The following is a 23,677-nucleotide window of genomic DNA, read 5'->3' on the forward strand; positions in this document are numbered from 1 at the left end:
GCCAGCAGCAAGGACAGTGCTATCCCTGCTGTGGGGATAGGGCATCACCACCATGCAGCTGTCGAAGTCAATGCACTGGGCATGCGGAAGATCTCGCTACTCATGTAAGATCTCCTGGGCAGCCCGGAGCCAGCAGCAAGGACAGTGCTATCCCTGCTGTGGGGATAGGGAATGGCCACCCTGCAGCTGTCAAAGTCAATGCACTGGGCATGTCCGAGAACTCATGACTAATGCAAGATCTCCTGCGCAGCCCTGAGCCAGCATCAAAGACAGTGCTATCCCTGCTGTGGGGATAGGGAATGGCCACCCTGCAGCTGTCAAAGTCGATGCACTGGGCATGTCCGAGATCTCGTGACTAATGCAAGATCTCCTGCGCAGCCCAGAGCCAGCAGCAAGGATGGCGCAGTCCCTGCTCTGGGGATAGGGCATCGCCACCCTGCAGCTCTCGAAGTCAATAGCTGCAAAGAGCGGAACGGTCAGCATTGCTGAACGTTCATACATTTTCCCTGCATAGTGGCCTGCTATCTTTTAGATGTGACCCTGTCATTAATGAACAATGGCTCTGTCTTACATCGGGGAGAAGCGGTATCAGTAAGTACATATAACATACACTGATACCCCTTCTTCCCATAATGCAAGTTCATACATCTGCCCCATTGTCTGGTATCAGTGTGATAAGCAGATATTTGATTCTATGTGGGTACATTGTTTAAAAGAAAGAAAAACAAGGTTGTCCCCATCATTCTACATGTTGAAATTGGGGAGAAAGAGGGATTTAAAAGTACCTCCTCTACATAATTATAATTAATTGTATTTTTCTTCGGCATGTGTACTGGCCTTCCTTGCAAAGGAAGAGATGGGCTCCACCTCTGCAGTCTGGATGTATAGCCACAGGACAAGCCCCGCTCATCTCCTGAAGCAAAGGGGTTAAAATTGTCTATTTATGTTGCTTACACAATCAAACTGTCTTGATAAACACATATATACTTGAAAGTAATTTATGCGTATTGCTAGTAGTTTCGGTTTATATTTAGTATATATTCTATATAAACCTGCACATGTTTCTATCTGTGTGATAAGTGATTACAGTACATGAATGTGCAGTTCTGCAACTTGTAGAAGTCATTCTCTGTAGGTATGTGTTTACTACTGTATATATTGTGCAATAATACAGTCACGCTTGAAAGCTCATGAAATATTGAAACCATTTCCTCCCATCCTCACTACTGGGAACAGATACAGTACAGTATAAAGTCAAAAGAGACGTAAAAGATTTATTGAGAGACGGAAAGACAAATTCAAGGAAGGACAAATAAACTAGCAAGCGTTTTAGCAAATCCAGCACCTAAATAACAAGAGAATATAACCAGAAGGAAATATATCTTAAGATTTCAGATTTAAGGCCTAATTTAGACAGGATATGGTCGTTAGGTCGACAGAAAAAGGTTGACAATCAATGGGTTGACCACTATTGGTCAGACAAAAGGTTGACACCTGATAAGGTTGCATCAACAAGAGGTCGACGCACGCAAAAGGTGGACATGGAAATAGGTCGACCTTAGTTTTTCGATTTTTTTTAGTCTTTTTTTATACTTTACCAGTAAATAGAGGGAAAATAGCATGGCGAGCGAATCGTGACGCGGTACACTAATACGTTGTCCATGTTGATCTATGTCGACATAGAAACCCCAAAAAATGAAAAACTCATGCCAACCTTTTTCCATGTTGACTTTTATTTCTGATGGGGAGAGAAATCATTTGATGGTCGGCAACCATCGAATGATTTCTCTTCTCTTTGGTCGCATGCGAGGGGATGTGTTCACATACAGGGGTGGATGTGCCGCCGCACGGGGGGCCTTCGGACAGGTGGCGTTGAGCCTCTTGCTATGCAGCAAACGACAACTGCTTAGTGAGCAGTACTGAATTAGGCCCATTACGCAGGGTTGATGTAAGGAGTTCCTCACAGCAACAAGATAGGCACAATAATACACAAAATCTACACTTCTCAGCCTGGGAGATTGGTAACAAGATGAAACATTGTAGACATACTGTTGCTCAGAAAATGCAGATGTGGTGGTAATGGTATTTACAGCATTTTAACTGTGTTGACACTAGTATAACTTTAAACTATGCATTACTGTAGGTTAGAATTCCAACTCTGTCCCTCCCACAATCCAAAAATATACTGTTAGGTTAATTGCCTCCCTAGCAAGGGCATAACTACCATAGGTGCAAAGGGTGCAGCTGCTATGGGGCCCAGAGCTGAAGGGGGCCCATCTTACTGAATAAGTAATATGTTTTACATACATTTGTCATCATCAACTGCTAAATAGGGGGCCCTTAAAAACTTTTGCTATGGGGCCAACGAATATCTAGTTACGTCCCTGCTCCCTAGTGTGTATAAGTTTGTACATACAGTGGCATCACTAGCTGTATGCGGCCCGCACCTGGGTGTCACCCTAAGAACTGGTGACACCAAAGTGACTGCACTTAAGGCAGCCCCAAGTCTGGGAGCACCTCCAGTATCTGGGGATACAGTAAACGCTGAAAATGGGAGATTTCTCAACTCCTTTCAATTAGGTCATGCTGCCTTTTCGGTCACCCAGTGGGATGTCAATGCCTCCTCTCTGTATATGCAGTAGGGAATATAGATTTTAAGCTCGACTGGGGCAAAGACTGATGTGCATTCCAGCGCGACAGTCCTGCTATTTGGACACTGTCATGCTGTCCCACCCACATGCCTGTGATAACTTCTGCTCTGCAAAGCCGGAAGTGATCCTGTGTACATGCCATGCGTATGTGCACATGATCTAACGGCGCAGGGAGGCCAGGGACTGCTCAGCTGCTCAAGGAGCACTGGGCGCACATCCAAAATCATGATGACTGGGTTTTGTTGTGAGGTCACGCCCCTTCACTCAAGTGCATACACACTTGCCGATACTGGCCACGAGGAGCAGCAGTGCAGGGGGATTTCCGCACCGTGGCTCTCGCTAGAGATATCCTCTGACATCCTGCATGTCGTGCTCCCGGAGCGCGTATCATTAATGTAATTGTACATACACATTAAACTATTTTATTTTATTGTCTAATGTATACAGACCTTGAAACAGCAAGACAACGTGAAAATCTATGGCAAGAGCAAGAGAGAAATAAAATCAGGAAAATAAGACAATCAGTGATTTGGTGTAATGGTGTAGTAAACTCATATACAGTATGTGCCGTGCAGTTGTTCTGCAGTAAGAGGCAGTTTGGTTCAAAGGAGGAGATTTACCAAAGCTTGGAGAGAGATAAAGCGGGAAATTTACTAAGATGTTTATTCTACTTCACATGTGATGTTGCTATTGGCAACCAATCATATCCTGTCTACTATGTTCTAGAGGGTGCTAAATAAATAAGAAGTAGATTCTGATTGGTTGCCCATAGCAACATCACATGTGAAGTAGAATACACATCTTAGTAAATTTCCCCAAAGTGTTCCAACCAACCAGCCCCTAACTGTAATTTTACAGGTTGGGTTTGAAAAATGACAAATGGGAGCTAATTGGTTTGAACTGTATCACTCTCCACATTATGGGGGACATTTACCAAAATGGATTCGTAGAAAAAAGGTGTATTCGTAGGGAGAAATACACCTTTTTTTACGAATTTGTATTTTCGAGATTTTCAATCCCAAAAATACAACAATTCGTATTCCTTAAGATGGAACATTCGTATTTGTATTTACAAATACGAATGTCTACACCATCGATAGGATACGACAGAAATCACCATTCAAAAGAATGGTGGTTTCTGATTTACTAAGCAGCCGTACTGATAATACGGCTGCTTAGTGGTGTAAAACACCCACGCAAATACGACAGGAAAATAGAACACCATTTTCCTGTTCTATTTGCGTTTTAGGCTGCACGGATAAGTCAGATCCGTGCAGGCTGCAGTGTAAAAAAATAGAAAAATTAAATAAATTTAAAAAAAAACAGCGTGGGGTCCCCCCCACAGCCGAAACCAGCACCAGGCTGACAGAGGCTGGAGCCGGTAATTAAAAATCAGGGAACCCGACAAATAGGGGTTCCCTGATTTTAAACAACCAGCCCCAGGCTCCTGCTCTGGGGCTGGTTCCCAAAATACGGGGGACAAAATGACTAGGGGTCCCCAGTATTTTAAGAACCAGCCCCAAGCAAAACCAGCCAGCAGGGTAATGCCACAGCCGGGGGGAGACTTTTTATGCAAGTCCCCCCCGGCCAAAGCATTAACCCTACCGACCAGTCAGCCTGGCCAGGGGCCCTGGGGGAGTGGGGATCCCCCCAATAAAGGGGTCCCCCCCTCCAGGACTTACCTGACCAGGCTGAAGCCTGGTGCTGTCCTCGATGCCCCTGGGCGGTGGGCATCGAGCTGATAGCGGTGTAAAAAATAGAACAAACGATTGTTTTTTACTGTGGCACTACAAGTGCCAGCAAGCCTCCCCAGCAAGCTGGGACTTGGAGAACCACAAGTCCCAGCCTGCTGGGCATTAAAGGGCCCGCTGGGTCTTGTAGTGCCACAGTAAAAAAAATAGTTAAATAAAACACACTGACACCCATTTTAAATAAAAGTTTAATACACACATTACACACATACTGATACTTACCTATCTTGATCCCGTTGGTAGGTCGCTGGCTCCGGTGTCGGCGGATCTGTGTCGGCGGCTCCGTGACGGCGGCTCCGTGTCGGCGGCTCCGTGTCGGCGGCTCCGAGGTCGGCGTCCTGTCCGAGGATAATCCATGTTGGACATGTGGAACGAAATCCAACTCACCCAGGTCCTCCATGGATGGTCTTCTTTCTTCATCTGTCGACATCCATGTCTTCTGGCAGCTGCTGCCGACTTCCAGCAGCTGCCGGCATCTCCCGCGACGCTCCCCGGCTTTCAGAGCCGGAGAGATCCTTCCTCTTCGGCGTCTGGGCTCAGAATGAATTCTGGCCAATCAGGAGCCGCCTAGCCGCCTAGCGGCCAATCAGGAAAGACCTTTCCTGATTGGCCGCTAGGCGGCTCCTGATTGGCCAGAATTCATTCTGAGCCCAGACGCCGAAGAGGAAGGTTCTCTCCGGCTCTGAAAGCCGGGGAGCGTCGCGGAAGATGCCGACAGCTGCTGGAAGTCGCCAGCAGCTGTCAGAAGACCTGGATGTCGACAGATGAAGAAAGAAGACCATCCATGGAGGACCTGGGTGAGTTGGATTTCCTTCCACAGGTCCAACATGGATTATCCTCGGACAGGACGCCGACCTCGGAGCCGCCGACACTGAGCTGCCGACACGGAGCCGCCGACACGGAGCCGCCGACACCGGAGCCAGCGACCTACCAACGGGATCAAGATAGGTAAGTATCAGCATGTGTGTAATGTGTGTATTAAACTTTTATTTAAAATGGGTGTCAGTGTGTTTTATTTAACTATTTTTTTTACTGTGGCACTACAAGACCCAGCAGGCCCTTTAATGCCCAGCAGGCTGGGACTTGTGGTTCTTTCAAGTCCCAGCTTGCTGGGGAGGCTTGCTGGCACTTGTAGTGCCACAGTAAAAAACAATCGTTTGTTCTATTTTTTACACCGCTATCAGCTCGATGCCCACCGCCCAGGGGCATCGAGGACAGCACCAGGCTTCAGCCTGGTCAGGTAAGTCCTGGAGGGGGGGGGACCCCTTTATTGGGGGGGTCCCCACTCCCCCAGGGCCCCTGGCCAGGCTGACTGGTCGGTAGGGTTAATGCTTTGGCCGGGGGGACTTGCATAAAAAGTCTCCCCCCGGCTGTGGCATTACCCTGCTGGCTGGTTTTGCCTGGGGCTGGTTCTTAAAATACGGGGGACCCCTAGTCATTTTGTCCCCCGTATTTTGGGAACCAGCCCCAGAGCAGGAGCCTGGGGCTGGTTGTTAAAAATCAGGGAACCCCTATTTGTCGGGTTCCCTGATTTTTAATTACCGTCTCCAGCCTCTGTCAGCCTGGTGCTGGTTTCAGCTGTGGGGGGGACCCCACGCCGTTTTTTTTTTTTATTTATTTATTTATTTAATTTTTTTTTACACCTTGCAGCCTGCACGGATCTGACTGATCCGTGCAGACTGCCTACAAATAATTCATATTAGCAGCCGTATATACGGCTGCTAATACGAATTCCTACGACATCGGAGGGTTACAAAGCAGTCGTATATGACTGCTTTGTAAATCCCCCTCCGGAACACGACTTTGCATACGACTGAAACAGTCGTATGCAGTCGTAGGGAAAATACTAATACGAAAAACTAGGTTTTTCATATTAGTAAATTTCCCCCTATATCTCTCCAATCTTTGATGAATCTCCTCTCGAGTGGGATAATAGACTGGTGTGAATGGAGCAAAGGCTTGGCTGCAAATAGATGATCCACAGTGAGTCATGTATTTAATTGTACAATAGATGTCTTTGGTAGGGCTGTGAGCCTTGTGTCAAGTATGGTGTCCTGGTACATAATAAGCATAATAGTTGCCTACTTTTGAAAACTAGTTTCAAGGAGATTGTAGTTGGTAGTAGAATTTTGCACACCACCCCATTGAGGGGGCGTGTCATGCTCCTCCCAAATTGCGTGTCTAGTTCCATATATGGAGAGATTGTGAAAAGAGATTGTGAACATGGCACCTAGAAGCGTGGATGTGTACTGCTATATCTGAGAGGAAGCTTTTAAAATGACTTTCTTTCTTCTTTACCTCCCAATCTAACCTCAATCTATCTCCTACGGATATTAAGCTTTTCTGCAGACCTCTCTTCCCACAACAATCATATGGGCACTAGGCTGTGGCCCTACATAATCACAGCTACATGCAATCATGTCATACTTGCCTACTTTAGAAAACTAGTTTCAGGGAGATTAGAGTTGGTAATAGAATTTTGCAAAGCGCCCCATTGAAGGGGTGTGTCATGCTCCTCCCAAAGGGCGTGTCTAGTTCCATATATGGAGAGATTGTGAAAAGAGATAGTGAATGTGGTACCTAGAAGCATGGGTGTGCATTGCTACATCTGAGAGGAAGCTTTTAAAATGACTTATATGCAAATGTAGATGAGCCCCAAAGCAGTTAGTAAGAGCTACTATACTTGGTAAAGTGCTAGGAAATGGTGCTGATGATTCAATGTAAATGTATCTATCTCTTATTCCTTTTTTCCCCAAAATGTAACAGTGTAATGTGGGCTAGGTGACCTGAGGGAGATTGCTAGACTAATGAGGGAGATTGCTGCTATTTCAGGGAGTCTACAGCAGAATGCAAGAGGGTAGGCAACTATGACAAGCAGACGATTCCCGCTAAGGGTATTATGGTCCAATGGGGTAGTCAGTAGAGGTGGAAAGAAGAGGAAAAAATAATATATTTATAAGAAATGTTCTCAGCGCATACTTTGTAACATTATCCATTCCAGGAATGATAAAAATGCTCTGTTCCAGGACAGCCCTCTTAAATTAGGATTACAGTCACCTGTTTTGAACAGGTAAATTCATCAGCAAAGTGTTTAAACAAAGGTTATGGCAATCCCATAAATGAACGGCATCCAGGAAAGGAGCAGTTATCCTGCTGGAAAGGGTAATGTTGGGAGGCATGCCAGCGAGCCTGTATACTTTAACTTGGAATTTTTATTTTTCATGTAATTCCAAGTTTTAACTAAAAGGATTTGTGAAATGGTGGCTTAGACATAGACTATAAGCTATGTAAATAGGAAATCTGCATTTCATATTACATAGACAAAACTCTGTATAGAGAAGGCTGTGGTAAGTTTACATGTGGCATTAATTAGAAGCAGCACTAATAACCTTCATTTCTCCTCATTGAACAGTAGTTTATAACACACTATGAAAAGTCTGTACTTTTTAAGAAGAAAAAACTATAAGAGATGCAAATGGCTGGCCAGGGACCCCAGCAGAGAATAACTGTGAACCAAATTGCTAGTCACATACTACATCCACTTTATCAGTTTGTATTGACACTTTGGGGTAAAGGCCCATACACGCTGGGTGATTCTGAGCTGAAAGCTCAAAGTCGCCCAGTGCGTACGGTTTGCCGATGAGCGGTGAGTGGTGATGCGCGCTCCCGCATCATCGCCAGGAAAGCCATTCATTTGCTTGTATTACCAGCAGATGATCGGCCTTGTGGACAGCTTTCCACAGCGCTGAGCTATGCAAAGCCGCCTGACCCTCAAACCCCTGCTGAATGAGAAGGGCACCATCTGTATGTGCAAGGACTCACCTTTTCCCACAAGCCTCTCTTAGCTTATCCAGCCACATAGCCCATCCTTTATAAATCACCCACTAACTCTCCACCATCATCCTTACCCACATACTGTATCTGCCCACTAAGCAATGTGTGTACCTATCAGGTATCAGTCTCCCTGCCTGCCCCAGAATGTATGTGGGGGGAGGTGGGCTCCCCGGGAGCCAGGCAGCACAGGCTGCCCCCCGGGAGAGCCAGCAGGGGACCGGGTATTCACTGCACCCGATTGTGCATATGTAATGATCGGGTGCAGTGAATATATGAATATCTAATGAGCGGCTCCTGGCCCCCTGCTGGCTGCTATGTGTAAAAAAATATATATTTTTTAAATTAAATATATATTCATGTGCTTATTATAAGCACATGAATAAAAATAGCATGCCCCTTCTCAGAATAAAATTCCTGATTTTTTTACACCAAATGTAAAACAACAACAACTTTATTTTAAAAAAGGTGGCGATTTGCTACACGGTGAGACACGGCGAGAAGTGCACGTTGAATAGGGTGATTCACTTTCTGACCCAAAAAATCAGCTTCCAACGCGAAAATAGCACAAATTCGCTGTGAAACAGGGCGAATTATCCTCATTGAATACTGCCCATGGTCAGCGCCATGGCGCTGGATAAACATTTTGTTGTTCAGAACCATCGGAATCCGATAAACCGTTCAAAGTATAAGTGTGAACCTAGCTTTACACTTTCTATTGCCAACAATTGCAAAACATAATTTTCTCTTTTATTTATCTGAAACATTTTTCAATTTAATGCATTTCCAATTGCAGTTTTAATTTTAATTCTTGTTTGATTACCAAAAACCTTCAAAAGATCCATCAGAAACTAGATCCTACCCACCGCTCTTCTTGCACCTCTAGTATTGCTTACTGTACATTACATGTGATGGGCAACAGACAGCCACCTGAGGTTTCGTCTGCAGCCCCAGCTCCTTGCTGATTTACACAGTATGTCACATTGGTTGTTGCTTGTAACACCTGATAATGCCTGATGCTACCTTACTACTGATAGACATCTTGGGCCTTATTCTGTTTCACTCTCAGAGGCAAATTCCTTCTCAAATGGACAAAACCATGTGCACTGCAGGGGCGGGGGGGCAGATGTAACATGTGCAGACAGAATTAGATTTGGGTGGGGTTTTTCTTCAAAGTGAGATCGATATTGCAGTTTAAAAATTAAAGCAGTCAGTATTTTCCCTGCACAGAAACAAAATAACTCACCCAAATCTAATTATCTCTGCACATGTAATCTGCCCCCCTGCAGTGCACATGGTTATGTCCATTTGAAAAGGAAAGTATTTAAGAACTATGAATATTAGATCCACAATGCGTTTTTGTATAAGCGCCTCGAGAGGAGTTTGTATGGAGGTGCTCCCCTGAGAGTAATTGGAAGTATAGTTGAAGAAGAAAAAGCACTCTCATGACCCATTAGAAATAATATGAATTTTTTTGCGGTTTACCAGACGTAGTGAAGTGTACCGAGAACTCTATTATTAGCATTAGAATTGTCTATTAATTTGGTATACTCTTTCAGTCTACAGTCACTGTTTATGACTGAATTATCAGTGGATTAATCAAATAATTATTGAAGTATATACTTTATATTCAAGAATATACACAAATGTATGTGTTGTACGTATATACAGGAAGTGTTATGTATGTGTTTTTTTGTGATCAATTAATGTCAATTAAAAAAAAAATATATGAAATATTAAACGTTAAGTTTTATTGATTAAGTGTACCCCAAACAAAGAGAATGCTTTTTGTTTTGGAAGAAGGCCTAATACCAGTGATACATTTAAAATAAACTGTACACAGTGGATCAAACTATTTTGTGTATCCACACTTTTTTTATTCTATAAAAGAACATCAAAGGGACTTTCAGAGTTCCTCTGGGAACATTTTGGGTGGTCAGGATTTCTTTATGGGGTCCCTTTGTTCCTTGTGGGCCTCAGACAGGCGCCTAGGTTGTTTAGTGAAAAATCCACCTCTTATAACTAGGGATGTGCACCGGCCACTTTTCGTGTTTTGTGTTTTGTGTTCTGCTTACCTTGAGGTTTTGGGTTCTAATGGGTTTTGCCAAAACACTTCCTAAACATTTTGTGTTTGGATTTTTTGGGTTTTGGGTTCTGATTTTTTTGTTAAAAAAGCATAAAAACTGCTAAAATCGCAGAATTTGCTCCTACGCTATATTAACCTCAATAACATTAATTTCCACTCATTTCCAGTCTATTCTGAACACCTCACAGCTCACAATATTGTTTTTAGGGCAAAAGGTTGCGCCGAGGTAGCTGGATAACTATGCTAAACCACACAAGTGTGAGGCACAAACACGTGGCTCATGTAAGAGTGGCACTGCAGCAGTAGATACGGCAGTACTAGGCACCATACAGGTAGATACGGCAGTACTAGGCACAAGACAGGTAGCTACGGCAGTACTAGGCACCAGACGTTAGATACGGCAGTATTGGCAGTGGGCCCCAGACCAGACAGGTAGATACGGCAGTATTAGGCAGTGGGCCCCAGACCAGACAGGTAGATATGGCAGTATTAGGCAGTGGGCCCCAGACCAGACAGGTAGATACGGCAGTACTAGGCACCAGACAGGTAGATACGGCAGTACTAGGCACAAGCAGAATTTATAATAATTAATTTTATTATTAGGTACTGCTTGGCACTCAGTGGCACACGTCAGTGCACCAGCAGCATGGAATTATTTTTTACAGTCCCACGCAGCACAAGTATTATTTTTTAATTAAATTATATATAGCAGCCTAGTATGTAGTTGTACTAGGTAGGTACACTTAGGCAGTAGCACTGCCAGTGGCAACAGTGGACTGAGTAAATAATACTGGCAACCTCTATTCACAGTATTCAGTGCAGGCAGCACCAGTGGACTACAGGTTGAGTATCCCGTATCCAAAATGCTCGGGACCAGGAAAATTTTGGATAACGGATTATTCCGTATTTCGGAATATTTTTATATTTCAATGATGTATTTTGAAGTGTCTTGCATGTATGCTGTATAAACACATAATATACACACAAATATATTTTATTACCACATAAAATACACACAAATATATTTTATTTGTTCAAAAAACAAGGTTTCAAAACGTGAAACAAAATGTGTGTACTATCTCAGCACTGAATTTGAATGCCAAGCAATCATTGTCTTGCACATATATAGTGCCAGTTACATATCATGTCCCCAGTGATGCTGTTACAAAGGTCCCCAGTGAGTTTTTAGCAAAAAAAAAAAAAAATTTCACTTTCTGGAATGTCCGTATTTCGGAATAATTCGGATAACGGATACTCGGATACGGGATACTCGACCTGTATATATAATTAAATTAATTAAGTATTAATAATATAGCAGCCTAGTAGGTAGAGAAACTAAACTACTAGATAGGTAGGCAGTAGCACTGGCAGTGGCAGCCACAAACAGCAACAGTAGCAGTCTATTATGCACCAGCAGAATTTATAATAATTAATTTTATTATTAGGCACTGCTTGGCAGTGGCACTCAGTGGCACACGTCATTGCACCAGCAGCATGGAATTATTTTTTACAGTCACACGCAGCACAGGTATTATTTTTTAATTCATTTATATATAGTAGCCTAGTATGTACTAGGTAGGTACACTTAGGCAGTAGCACTGCCAGTGGCAACAGTGGACTGAGTAAATAATACTGGCAGATTCAGTGCAGGCAGCACCAGTGGACTATAGTATATAATATAATTATAATTAATTATTAATATAATATATATAATATTACAGCACAGCACCAGAGGTAGGCCCCAGCACAGAGGAGACAGTAGTACTACAAGTACACAGTACTACTCGGAACCCGGGCTCGGAATGATGACGTTCATGGGGGCTCGGATCTCTGGAATCCGAGTCTGCACATCTCTACTTATAACTACAACAAAGGGAATTCAAAATAAAGCTTCTTAATTGTGCTACTATAACCAGCTTTGATGCAACCTAGTGCAGATTCTACTGTCTACTAGGAAATATATTAAAACATTCTGCTTATGCAGATCTGGACCCCATCCTGAAAAGGAGCACTTTCTCAGCCCCATAGGCTATGCCTCCTGAATGACACTGTTTTGGAGATGTGCCCACTTGACATTACTCTGGGGGTTATTCTGGCCGCTGCTGGTCTTCTCCTAGCCTCCACTGTGCACTGAATGGATGACATGCAAGCGCACCTGGTGTCTATTCGCCACCTTAGACAGCAAAGCTGCTCAGTCCCTCCAACCTCCCAATTGCCAACTGGCCATGGGTGGGACAGCGGGACAGATTTTGATTTTTTTTTTTACATTGGGATGATTAGGTGGTAGGGGCTTCGGTAGATGCTAGATCCAAGTAGGGTAAACTAACATGTTTTTGGAGGCGAATTCAGTGCAAGAGTTAGGCTGGACAGGATGCTTAGGGTAAGGCTGCAAGGGGGGATGGTTAGCGTGAGGGATGGGGATGACTGGATTTACGCTTCAGAGGTGGATGGTTAAAATTTGGTTATGATAAGGGGAGGGATAAGGCCCATTTGAATTTACACTCAACCCAGATAGATGTGGCTCATGATAACTTTTACATTTTAGCACCTTTACCACACTGTAATGGCTACTCACCTGGTGCTCCTGTGCTTGAAAATAAGCTGCTTGTAAGGGAGACACTCTGGACATGAGTTGCCTCATTATACTCCAGCCTCTCTATCCTTCCAGCATGGAGCTCCATTTCCTGGGGTCCCTCTCATATCAGCCTTGTTATCGTTCCCTTACACACACACACACACACACACACACACCCCTGAGCTTCCATCATATGGCCAGGTGTCCCCTCCACTGCTGACCTGTGGTAGGTGCAGTGGATCCAGTCCCATGCTGTTAGCACACACACACCCTTAATTTAGCAGGGAAACCCCAACACAGACACAAGAGAGAGGTCAGGTGGCGGGGGTCAGTGGAGTGCCTGGAGACACCATGCAGAGTACATGGACATGAGCACTTCTGGTTTACAATTCACACTGAGTGGCACATAGATCCCCGAAGAATGGCGGAAGCTGTCCCGCAGTGTAGGTTCAGAGGGACTCAGATGGCCCCCAATGTCTAGTAAGACAGTCAATAGGCCAACACCAAAAGTCGACATTGACAAAGGTTTGACAGTCAATAGACTAACATTGACGAAAGGTCAGGTTTTTCACAGTTTTTTTTTTTTAAATTAACTTTTGTATGCTTTACCATCCACTTGGCCTCTGCACGGGAATGGTAATTTGTCCTGAGAACAGCAGTAGCAGAACGATGCACCTGGCCTGAAGCATGGTGACTGAAGGAAGCTAATGCGATGGTACATTGCATGTCAACCTTTTGTCAATGCTGACTTTTCGCATTTTGACTTTTTGGTGTCAACATATTGACTGTAGATCTATCATCCGGATACCTTCTGCACCTGCCTCTGATGCATGTGATCTTTTTTTTCTGGGAAAGGATGGTACAGCACTTCACCAGTTGTACAGCTGGGTACACACTGTGCAATATATTGTCAGTTCCACCAAAAAGAGATGACCCGACATGTCTGTGAACAATGTCATTCACAGACATATCACAGCAGCCCTGTAGCACAGCCAAGCTGTGATGCCAGGATAACATATTGAGCAGCCGATCAGTACGTTTATAGGCTTGTCTGAATTGGCCACTCAGTTGGTGGATCCAGCGGTCGGCGGATATCTCGGGTAACTGTGTACCGAGCTTCAGTGTGACTTTGAAGTGATTACTCCCTTATGTATGCACCTAGTGATGACAGTACATGCGGGAGTATACATGCTATCCCAATTTATGCTCTTTAGGTGTTTGGAGGTTTGCAGACCTCAGTCTGTTGACTAGTACAAAAAAGCACCGAACCCAATGTATGACCAGCAACAACATTAATTGAAGGCAATGCTAGATGCAATGGCTGTGTATTACATCCAGTATAGGTTAAACCTGAAAGCAGTGTCTATATCAGCTTGTATATCTAGAAGGCGTGTTTATCACTGTGGGTAGGGAACAGGCAGTAACACTGGACAGCTCATTGGGTGAATAGATGATTCCCAGCTGTTTTCCTCTTTTCTCAGCTTTCCCACGCTTGCTCTCTCCCATATGCCGGAGGATCTAATAGAACGGCAATGGTCAGCTATGCCTTCCTGTATCTGTAGTTTGCAGCTTGTGTGTGCATCTTCTTAGCTAAAAGATACCTAACATCCAGCCAATATAAAGAATCATAGCTAGGGGGAGATTCTCTAAAGCAGAAATGCCTTAAAAACACCATTATCGGGGATTTTACCGCATTTCTGTTTGTTCTGTCCCCCCTCCACAGTGTCACCGCTGCGGAGGGAATCGCCAGCAAAAACTGGCGATTCCCTGCAGAAGCCTATGGGCTTCTTACCGCAGCGCTGTGTGAGGCATCCGTCATGGATCCCTCCCAGCATGCCCTGCGGCCGGCGTCGTCCTCTGCACATGTGCAGATGGACTCCCGGGTCTCAGACCCGGATGTCCAGCACCGGCGCCGCATCACATGGGACAGATCTTATCGCAAAAGCTGTCCCTTGCGTTAATGATCGCATATGTTAGAGCATATGCGCTCATTAAGAATGAAGTGGCCGGCGAATGGGGGCCATTGAGGGCTGGGGATGTTAGAACATCCCGCCCCTAGAGTGAAGAAGAAACGCAGATGTAAAGAGTAAAAGGGGTCCATAGTTTTGGGCTGAAAGTAGCTTGCTTTTGGCTACTTTGCGCTCAAAATCTGCCAGTGTGTATAACGGGCGATGAGCAGTGAGCATTGATGCACAATCCTGCAATATTGCTGCCGCTGTCCGTAGGGCTGTTTTACCAGCCAAGTGAACCACTGTTCACGGTCTCCTACTGTGGCGTATTTTACAGAGCACTTAGAAAATGGGCCAAAATCACCCCAAGTGTATCTCCCCTTAGGAAATTTAGAGCACAAGCTCCAATGGGGTAGTGACTAGCGTATAAACAACAATGTGCAGTTCTGTGTAAAAACTGGTGACACAAAAACAAACAAAAATCATAACAAATGTGTCTTCCCCTCGTGTGACTATAGAGGACCCCACTATTTGCTACCCATACAATAATGGTTAATTAGAAAGGGACTTTATAAAAGCCTATTACTCCTTTTGTTTTTTCCTGTACTTCATGTCTCAGGATCGCAGTGCAGGAAATATTCATACGTTCTTCATACATATTTACACAGCTACAGAGCACATTGCTGAGGATTTCTACTGTGTGAGAATGAAAGATATGTTGTAATCCCCACATCTGCTCATCTCATGCATCTCATGCGCTGTAGACAACTCTAGAGAATGGGTGTTATAGTTAAAGAGAAACTAAAAGAGCGTCTAACCACCAGAGGCCAGGTAGTCAATCATTTTATATGAGAAATCAAGATTGTACTAGGCAAAAATCATGGATATTCACTATAAAACGGTATCCTTCTGATAGGTTGACATTGTCAAAGTCGACACCATATAGTTGACATGGTAAAATGGTCAATATGCAATGGTTGACACAAGAAAAGGTTGGCATGAGTTTTTCTTTCTTTTTTTATAAATCTTTTCATCCACGTGGACTCCAACTGGGAACAGTAAACCTTTTGTGTTGACCTAGACACTGACAACCTAATAACTGCTGAGCCTATGATCCACACTCCTATATATCAAGAGAATTAACCTTTTAAGACTCCCATCCACTAGTACGGGATTCCCCGCCAACTCACCCAACTCAGCTCCCAGGGGACTTGGCCAAATACAATACATCCTATGCAGTTCTTTAGCATACGAGGTATCATATACAATCCCAGTCATGGCTGGGGGATCCAATAGATCCTTGTTGCAGACGGTGTGATCTACGATTGCGAAGGGAATACCAATAATACGCAGCCAACATAAATGAGATATTATATATATAACATTTTTAAATACGCATTAATCATATCATAATTGTACACAATAATAAATATACAATACTAGTAAGCCCACTTGAAGCAAATGCTTCGATAGCTAGATGTAGTTTCACTTGCTGCCAACAGATGGCAGTGTAACACGGCTTGAAGCAAATGCTTTGAAAGCTAGTAGATGTAGTGCTTCGGAGTCACACAGACAAGAGGGGTGAGATTTAATGGGATGAGAGATTCAGAAAGTGAGAGATTTGGTAAGAAATCTCCAGGTTTTTTTTTTAAAGTGGCAATCATTTACACTGCAAAACCAGTTTGATTTTGCTGTGTAAATGATTGCCACTTTAAAAAAACTGGAGATTTCTCACAAAATCTCTCACTTTCTGAATCTCTCATCCCATTAAATCTCACCCTAGACATCTATATAGTTACTAACTATACAACCAAGAGACTCTGCAGTGTCAATATTATAATTAACAACTTGTAATGCCTCAGTGTTGTGCAAGAATTCAACATAAGTTGATGACATCCCAGCTGTAAATGAGATGCTGAACAGAGAGGAAATTCATAACATACAGAGGTGGATGGTCAATATTGAGGGTTAAGCAGTTTGTTTTGTTAGTTTTTTTTTCTGGGGGGGGGGGGTGGATTCTTATTTAGACAAATGTAAAAGAAACATTGGGCCTTATTCAGAGATTGCATCAGTACTGCGCGCATTCGCACGCAGTATCGATGTTGTGCGTCTGCGCATGCGCAGGCATGTTTCTGCGCATGTGCAGGCGCATGGTGCATGCACCCACGGCGACCTTTCGGGTCGCCGGGTGCACGCACCCATGGCAGCGAGGGGGGGGGCAGAGATGGGCGGGGAGCGCCGGGCTGCCCCATTACCATATGGGAACGCCCAGCGTTCCATGGGCGTTTCCATGAGAACGCTGGGCGTTCTCATGGTAATGAGGCAGTGACGCGGGTGTGTGGGCCAGGTAGCTGACATCACCGGATGTCAGCTGCCCTCCCATATCACGCCAGTGTGCACGCATATATACGCAACTAAAAAGTCACTTATATATGCGTGTACGCTAAACATCATTCGATGGTCACCGACCATCGAATGATGTGGGCGGACACCCCAGCAAAGCGAATGGATGTTTATGCAAAACATCCATTCGCTGCTGTGCGGGCAAAGCCGCACTTTGCTGGGGCGGCGGGGGGGCGTGCGTTCGCCGGGCGGGGTTTGGTGGACTCGCAAGGCTGCGAATTCGCAGCCTTGCGAATCAACCTGAATAACCCCCATTATCACCCCAAAACACACAGTTCAGTAAAACCTGTGGTTTTTCATTAAAAAAGCCCTATTTTCTGAAAAAAGACTGGGATGTTTGGGGGGAATTTCCCCCAAATCCCTAAAAAAAAGCCTGGTTACGCACCAGCTTATCAGGGCTAATAATGATTGAATTTGAAGCTTTATGCATATTAGTATTCATCCTCATATTTTTGTCCTGAAATGGTGTGTAAAATACATACTTGTCTTATCCATAAAATATGTTCATTAATTATGTAGTGAGGCATCATACTTATTTGGGTGAGATGTATCAAGCTGTTTTTTGCTGTGAAGAACTCCAAAAATGTTGTTTTTGTAGCTTTTCTGTACTTTGGGGTCAGGACTCCCAGTTTGAGAACCTCTGCCTTAGCCATACTTCCATACCCTCTCAGAAGCAATGGGAGTCTCTGGATTTTTAGGATATTTTTCTCTGGAAGGGTGAGTGACTCCTAGTGAAGCGGGCAGGATGAGGTTTAAAGCAGCGAAAACAGCGCAAAGGGGGAAGAGGAGAAACAAAAAATCATTAGGTAGGGCTTAGGTTATTCTAGATGTGTGATCAGGGTCCTTAGGTACAACAGTCCCCATTCCTGTGGAAATAGCTATCCGTAACCTGGAAGTCTGATGGATTTATAAATGCACTTGGTGGTACTAAAAGTCTATTATCATTAATATTTATCAGTTTCTAATTGATGAAAGAGATCTAAAATGATTTTGTGTTTTCAAATCTAAAAGCATGCAATTACTAACATTTAAAAATTAATATAAAAAAATGATCTGATAGAAAATCTATGTTTTAGCCCCGGAAATTCAACATTTAGATTGAATCATATCGGTTTATATCTGAAAATTTATAATTACCTTTAGTGATCCTTAGGGGTAAATTTACTAAAATGGTGTTTGATGTTGAACCCTTATCGCCAGACATCATCAGAATGTTTTAGACTCAAAATCCTAAATTTATTAAGCAAGTGTTTATTTTCTTACGATGGTGAAAGTCATCGGTTCTTGCCATGCACGATTGTTGTGTGATATGATTCTGATTTCATTCTGATTCAAAGGTTTTGGTGTATTTATTTTATTTATTTATTAATAGTTTCTTATACAGTGCAGAAGGTTCTGTTGCATTTTGTTGTTGTTAAAAATTACAGTAATGCCATAGTAGAGAGACAAACATGATGTGGCCTTCGTGCTGTCACATTACCCGCCCAAATTCGTCACCCCAGGCTTGGAATTCCTTGGGAAATAAGGACTTTGTTTCTCCTGCGTCCCCTGCCCCACAAAGTGTCAATATGGCTCCCAAAGTACACTTGATTGTAAATATTCTCAATGGGTTCTATAGCCACCGGTTATTCTATGGTGTCTTTGTCATTAGGTGTTATAGTTCGGTCTAATGTTGCCTTTTCCAGCTTTTAGGATACAATGAGAAACCACTGACCCTTCAGATGTTTATCGGAACAGCAGATGAGCGCAACCTGAGACCTCATGCATTTTATCAAGTTCATCGGATCACAGGGAAAATGGTGGCTACACCCAGCTATGAAGCGTTAGTGGGAAGCACCAAAGTTCTGGAAATGTCTCTTCTCCCTGAAAACAACATGTGTGCCAAGTAAGCTGCATAGGACAGAGAACTACACCACAGTGAACACAAACCTTCCAACTTCCATAATGATTTACTAGTAACTAGTGACCCACCCATGCTTCGCAGTGAGCCATTTTGAATTTACATGTATTACAACCTATATTTACCTTCCATCTCTGCATAATGTTAATACAATATTTACATATGAATTTAAGAGCTCCTCAGAAAGAGATGGATTGATGCCACAGCAGATGCATTTGCTATGGTCATGCCCTGTGTATGCTCCACAATAGCCAATCACGAATAACTCATCAGTGCAGCACAGCTACTGCAGTATCACTCTTGGCCATGGTATGCCCTATAGAGCACTAACATTCTTCTCTTACTGACATTATCACTCGTATTAAAATCCTCACTGCTCAGCTCCCTTATGTCATAGATTAATGTTTCATATACCTAAACCTTCCTTGACAAATGCTCTATAAAATGGTGAAAATTGATCCATCCAGCGGTTTCTGTCAGACAGACACTTGCCAGGGACTAACTAAATCATGCTTTAGTGATGTGATAGGTGATTGATAAATATTGTACATGTCCATGTTTCAGTATAGACTGCGCTGGAATTCTGAAGCTCCGAAATTCAGACATCGAGCTCAGGAAGGGCGAGACAGACATTGGGCGCAAGAACACACGTGTCCGCCTTGTTTTCCGAGTGCATATTCCACAGGGAGGAGGAAAAGGCATCTCTCTACAAGCGGCTTCTATACCGATAGAGTGCTGTAAGTAAAGCCTATCTCACTGCAACACAATAATGTGTGAGTAAGGTATCATGACCAATAAGCAGCAATACACTAGCACTGTGCACAGTTATAGAGTAGGGAGAATATTATACTTCACTGGATTGTTAGAAATGCTTGTTTATTGGTAGTAGTTAGATCAAATGCAGTGAAATGGATGGACTGACTCTTTTGCCACAAATGTATCTATATCCTTACAAATCAAAGGGGCGCACATCACACACTGCCAAGTAAACGTTATAGAGAACACAAGAGATGGCAATTTTAGGGACTGATCCACGGTGAGTACTACACAGGTTCATATAATGTATATAATGTATTGCAGATGAAGTCATGCTAGTCAAGATAAGACTATCTCTTACGTCAGTGCATATAAAAGCAGGGGCAACAGGCGACTGTATGTTGGAAGACTCAGTATTGATGGTGTGCCTCTATATAGATATATTGGGGTGTCTCATAATTATCTTGTAGGCATATGGTATAAAGTAGAGAGGAGCGGTTCGGATTCCGTGGAATCCGAACCACTCCGAACACAGCCCGGCTCGACATCCGTGAGACACGCTTGTGAGTTTCCGAGGGGTTTGTGCTGTGCAGAGGGGTGTTGTGCAATGCAGAGGGGTGTTGTGCAGTGTAGAGGGGTGTTTTGCAGTGCAGAGGAGTTTGTGCAGTGCAGAGGGTTTTGTGCAGTGCAGAGGAGTTTGTGCAGGGATTTGTGCAGGGGTTATTGTACTGGCCGTGTGTTTGGCAGGCTGTGTCAGTCCGCAGAGGGCAGAGGCTGTCAGTCAGTGTAGTGGGGTACAGTACACAGGCAGGCTATCAGTCAGATTTTAATGTTTTTTATTGTGGTGTGTGGTGTGGTGTGGTGTGCTGTACTGCAATCCAATACACCATATACTATACTGTCAGAAGTTCCGTGTGTGATTGTTCTACCTCCTCTTTCTTCTTTTGTTTGTGTGCACTGCACCCCAATACAACATACTGATACTGATATTGTCAGTCGTGTGTTAATAACCAGCCAGCTTGCTGCAGACCTTGGCCTAAATTGAATGAAAACAACATTGTGAGCTGTAAAGTGGTCAAAATTGTCTGGAAATGGCTGGAAATTAATGTTATTGATGTTTATATTACTCTAGGGACAAAAAAAACCCCAATAATTACGTGATTTGGGCGTTTTTCGACCATATTTTAAAAAGTCCAAATCCAAAGCTTTTCACCGCCGCTTGACAAGGCCAAATCCAGGCGACAAATCCAAATCTTCAGCCCCGGTGCCCATCTCTAGTATAAACTGTAAATAATAATAACAACACTGTCCCTTTTGTCAATGCTTCCAGGCAGCAACAGGTTAGAATGCACTCTATGCACACTTTGGTTAATCCGGGGCTCTGACAACAACACTGCGATTAAGATACCCTGCTACAGTATAAAAATACAACTTACCTGGCCAAAACATCCAATGTGGTGGGCACATAACCAAGGGCTTTAGTCCAGTCTGCCCATGAAATCATAGCAGGCAGATATAAGGGCTTTATTTTACTAAGAAAAAAAATAGTTCATAAATACAGGGAAAAAATCAGTCTGGGTTTATATTTCCATCTAATACCCCTTTCACACCAGAAAATGCAGGGACACACCCGGGAATATGGCCCAGGGATCATGCCGGGGAATGGTGGAGAGTACTCACCCCAGGTTGCTGGTCCTCGGTGCAGGCCAGGGATCCGCGACAGGTCAGACGGCGGGCACAGATGACGCAGCTCTCCGGCGGCAGTGAGGGCACCGGAGAGCTGTGTCATCTACATACGCCACCTGTCCTGTCATCTGCACCCGCCTCCTGTGTGGATCCCCGGCCTGACAGCACACTGAGGACCGGCAACCCGGGTGAGTACTTCCTACCCCTTACACACCAGCCAGGACCCCAGGTTGAACTTGGGAACAACCCTGCTCCATAGAAGGGTTGAAATCCCGGAAAATTTTCCCTGGATTTTGGCCCAGGAACCTTACACACCAGTGCTAGTCGCGGGTTGTTCCCGGGCCCAACCCAGGAATTTAGGCTGGTGTGAAACGGATATAATAGGTGACCATGACTGTGGGGTCCCCCCTTGATTGAATGTGTGTGCAGTTTGTGGATGAGCCAAATACTGTTCGCACCAGTGGCAATAGTGTAGGCCAGTGGTTCTCAAACTCTGTCTCCAGACTCTACACAGTTCATGTTTTCCATGTCACCAGTAGCCTTTTCAAATGTGACAGTTGGTAACACACAGTGCTGCTGCTGGGTGACCTAGAAAACATAAACACTGTGGGGACCTGAGGACTGAGGGGTAGATGTTTGAAGCAGTGATAAGGGAGAAGTAATAAAGTGCCTGGTACTTTATCACCGGCCAATCAGCTCCTGACTGTTAAGTTACAGGCTGGGTTTACAAAGAAACAGTCAGGAGATGATTGGTCGGTGATAAAATACCAGTCACTTTATCACTTCTCCTCCCTTATCACTGCTTCATACATCTACCCCTGAGTTTGAGAAACACGTGAGAACCACTGATGTAGGCAATGACCTAGACAATGATATAGCTTAACCAAGCATTCAAGTTTATTTGTGGAAGTAAATGTATAACCTTACTCACCACACCAGTGTGGTGTAATATGAATAATGGACACTACTATGAGGCATAACATGAATAAGGGACACTACTGTGGTGGTAATAATTACCCAGGCCTGACTTTCTTTAGGGGCCCAATGAATTCCTTGGCTCCACTTACCCACCAAGTATACCTTTACATAAGACCGGCACCATCATCACAGTGATTTATTTGGGAAGACAGTTCCTGCACATTGAAAGCAAATACTCTGGCACTGTGTCATATTCTTTGCCCTATCTTCCCAAATATCACTGAGAAGATGGGACTGGCCAAGGTGGAGTAACCCACTTTCTGCAATACTGTTTAAATCTGGAGGCCATATCTTCAGAAGGATATTAATATATTAGGGACTGTACAGTGAAGGGAAACTTAAATGGTGCATGGCCAACTGTACATAACATAACTTACCTGGAAAGACTTAAAGATCTTAATATGTATATTTTATAACAGAGAAGAGAAAGGAGGGACATCATAGAAACTTTAAAATATATCAAGGGTTTAACAAGGTACAAGTGGGAGACATTCTTCAAAGAAAGAGAAGCAACAGAACATGAGGACATGCACTGAAACTGAAGGGAGGGAGGGAGGTTCAGGGGAACTGGAGGAAACATTACTTCACAGAAAGGGTAGGGCACAAGTGGAATAGGCATCCATTAGAGCAATTTAAAATGTATGGGATATACATAAGGATCAAATATTGTGTGAGGTAACAATATGGTTAAGAAAAGGGCAGACTAGATGGGCCAAGTGGTTCTTAGCTGCCATAATTCTGTTTCTATAGATCCCAACATATATGGGGCCAATGAATCAATGAAAATTTGCAGTAAATCCCCTGAATATTTCAAAACAATTATGTCTTACTGTATGTGTGCTGTGGCCTCCAGATTTTGTTTCAACAGAGTAGTTTCCATCTTGTAATATGGTTGACCATAGGCTATTGTAGGGTAATGCCATCTGGCGATATCCTATCCGGCTTGGTAAATCCAGCTGCACTACAGCTTCCATAGAACTCTATGGGGGCTACAAGCAGACCACATATTGCATATAAAGTCCAGTTTTGGAAATCTCACTGTAAGAAGACACAGGATAACTGAAGTTATTTCACAGGTGTGCACCTTCATAAGAAGAAAAAGAAGGGGCAA

The 23,677-nt window shown here is 43.8% G+C and overlaps 1 protein-coding gene across 2 annotated transcripts in view; it reads left to right on the forward strand.

Annotated features, from left to right (window-relative positions):
• Window positions 1-23,677, forward strand: part of NFATC4 (nuclear factor of activated T cells 4) — an 81,455-nt gene that overhangs the window by 36,317 nt on the left and 21,461 nt on the right. For both annotated transcript variants that reach the window (XM_083145094.1, XM_083145102.1), the window contains exons 4-5: window positions 18,932-19,131; window positions 19,711-19,883. In XM_083145094.1, coding sequence (XP_083001220.1) covers window positions 18,932-19,131; window positions 19,711-19,883 — 373 coding nt within the window. The remainder of the gene's footprint in view (window positions 1-18,931; window positions 19,132-19,710; window positions 19,884-23,677) is intronic.

Source organism: Crinia signifera, chromosome 1, assembly GCF_055691185.1.
Source record: "Crinia signifera chromosome 1, ASM5569118v1, whole genome shotgun sequence".
Taxonomy (NCBI): domain Eukaryota; kingdom Metazoa; phylum Chordata; class Amphibia; order Anura; family Myobatrachidae; genus Crinia; species Crinia signifera.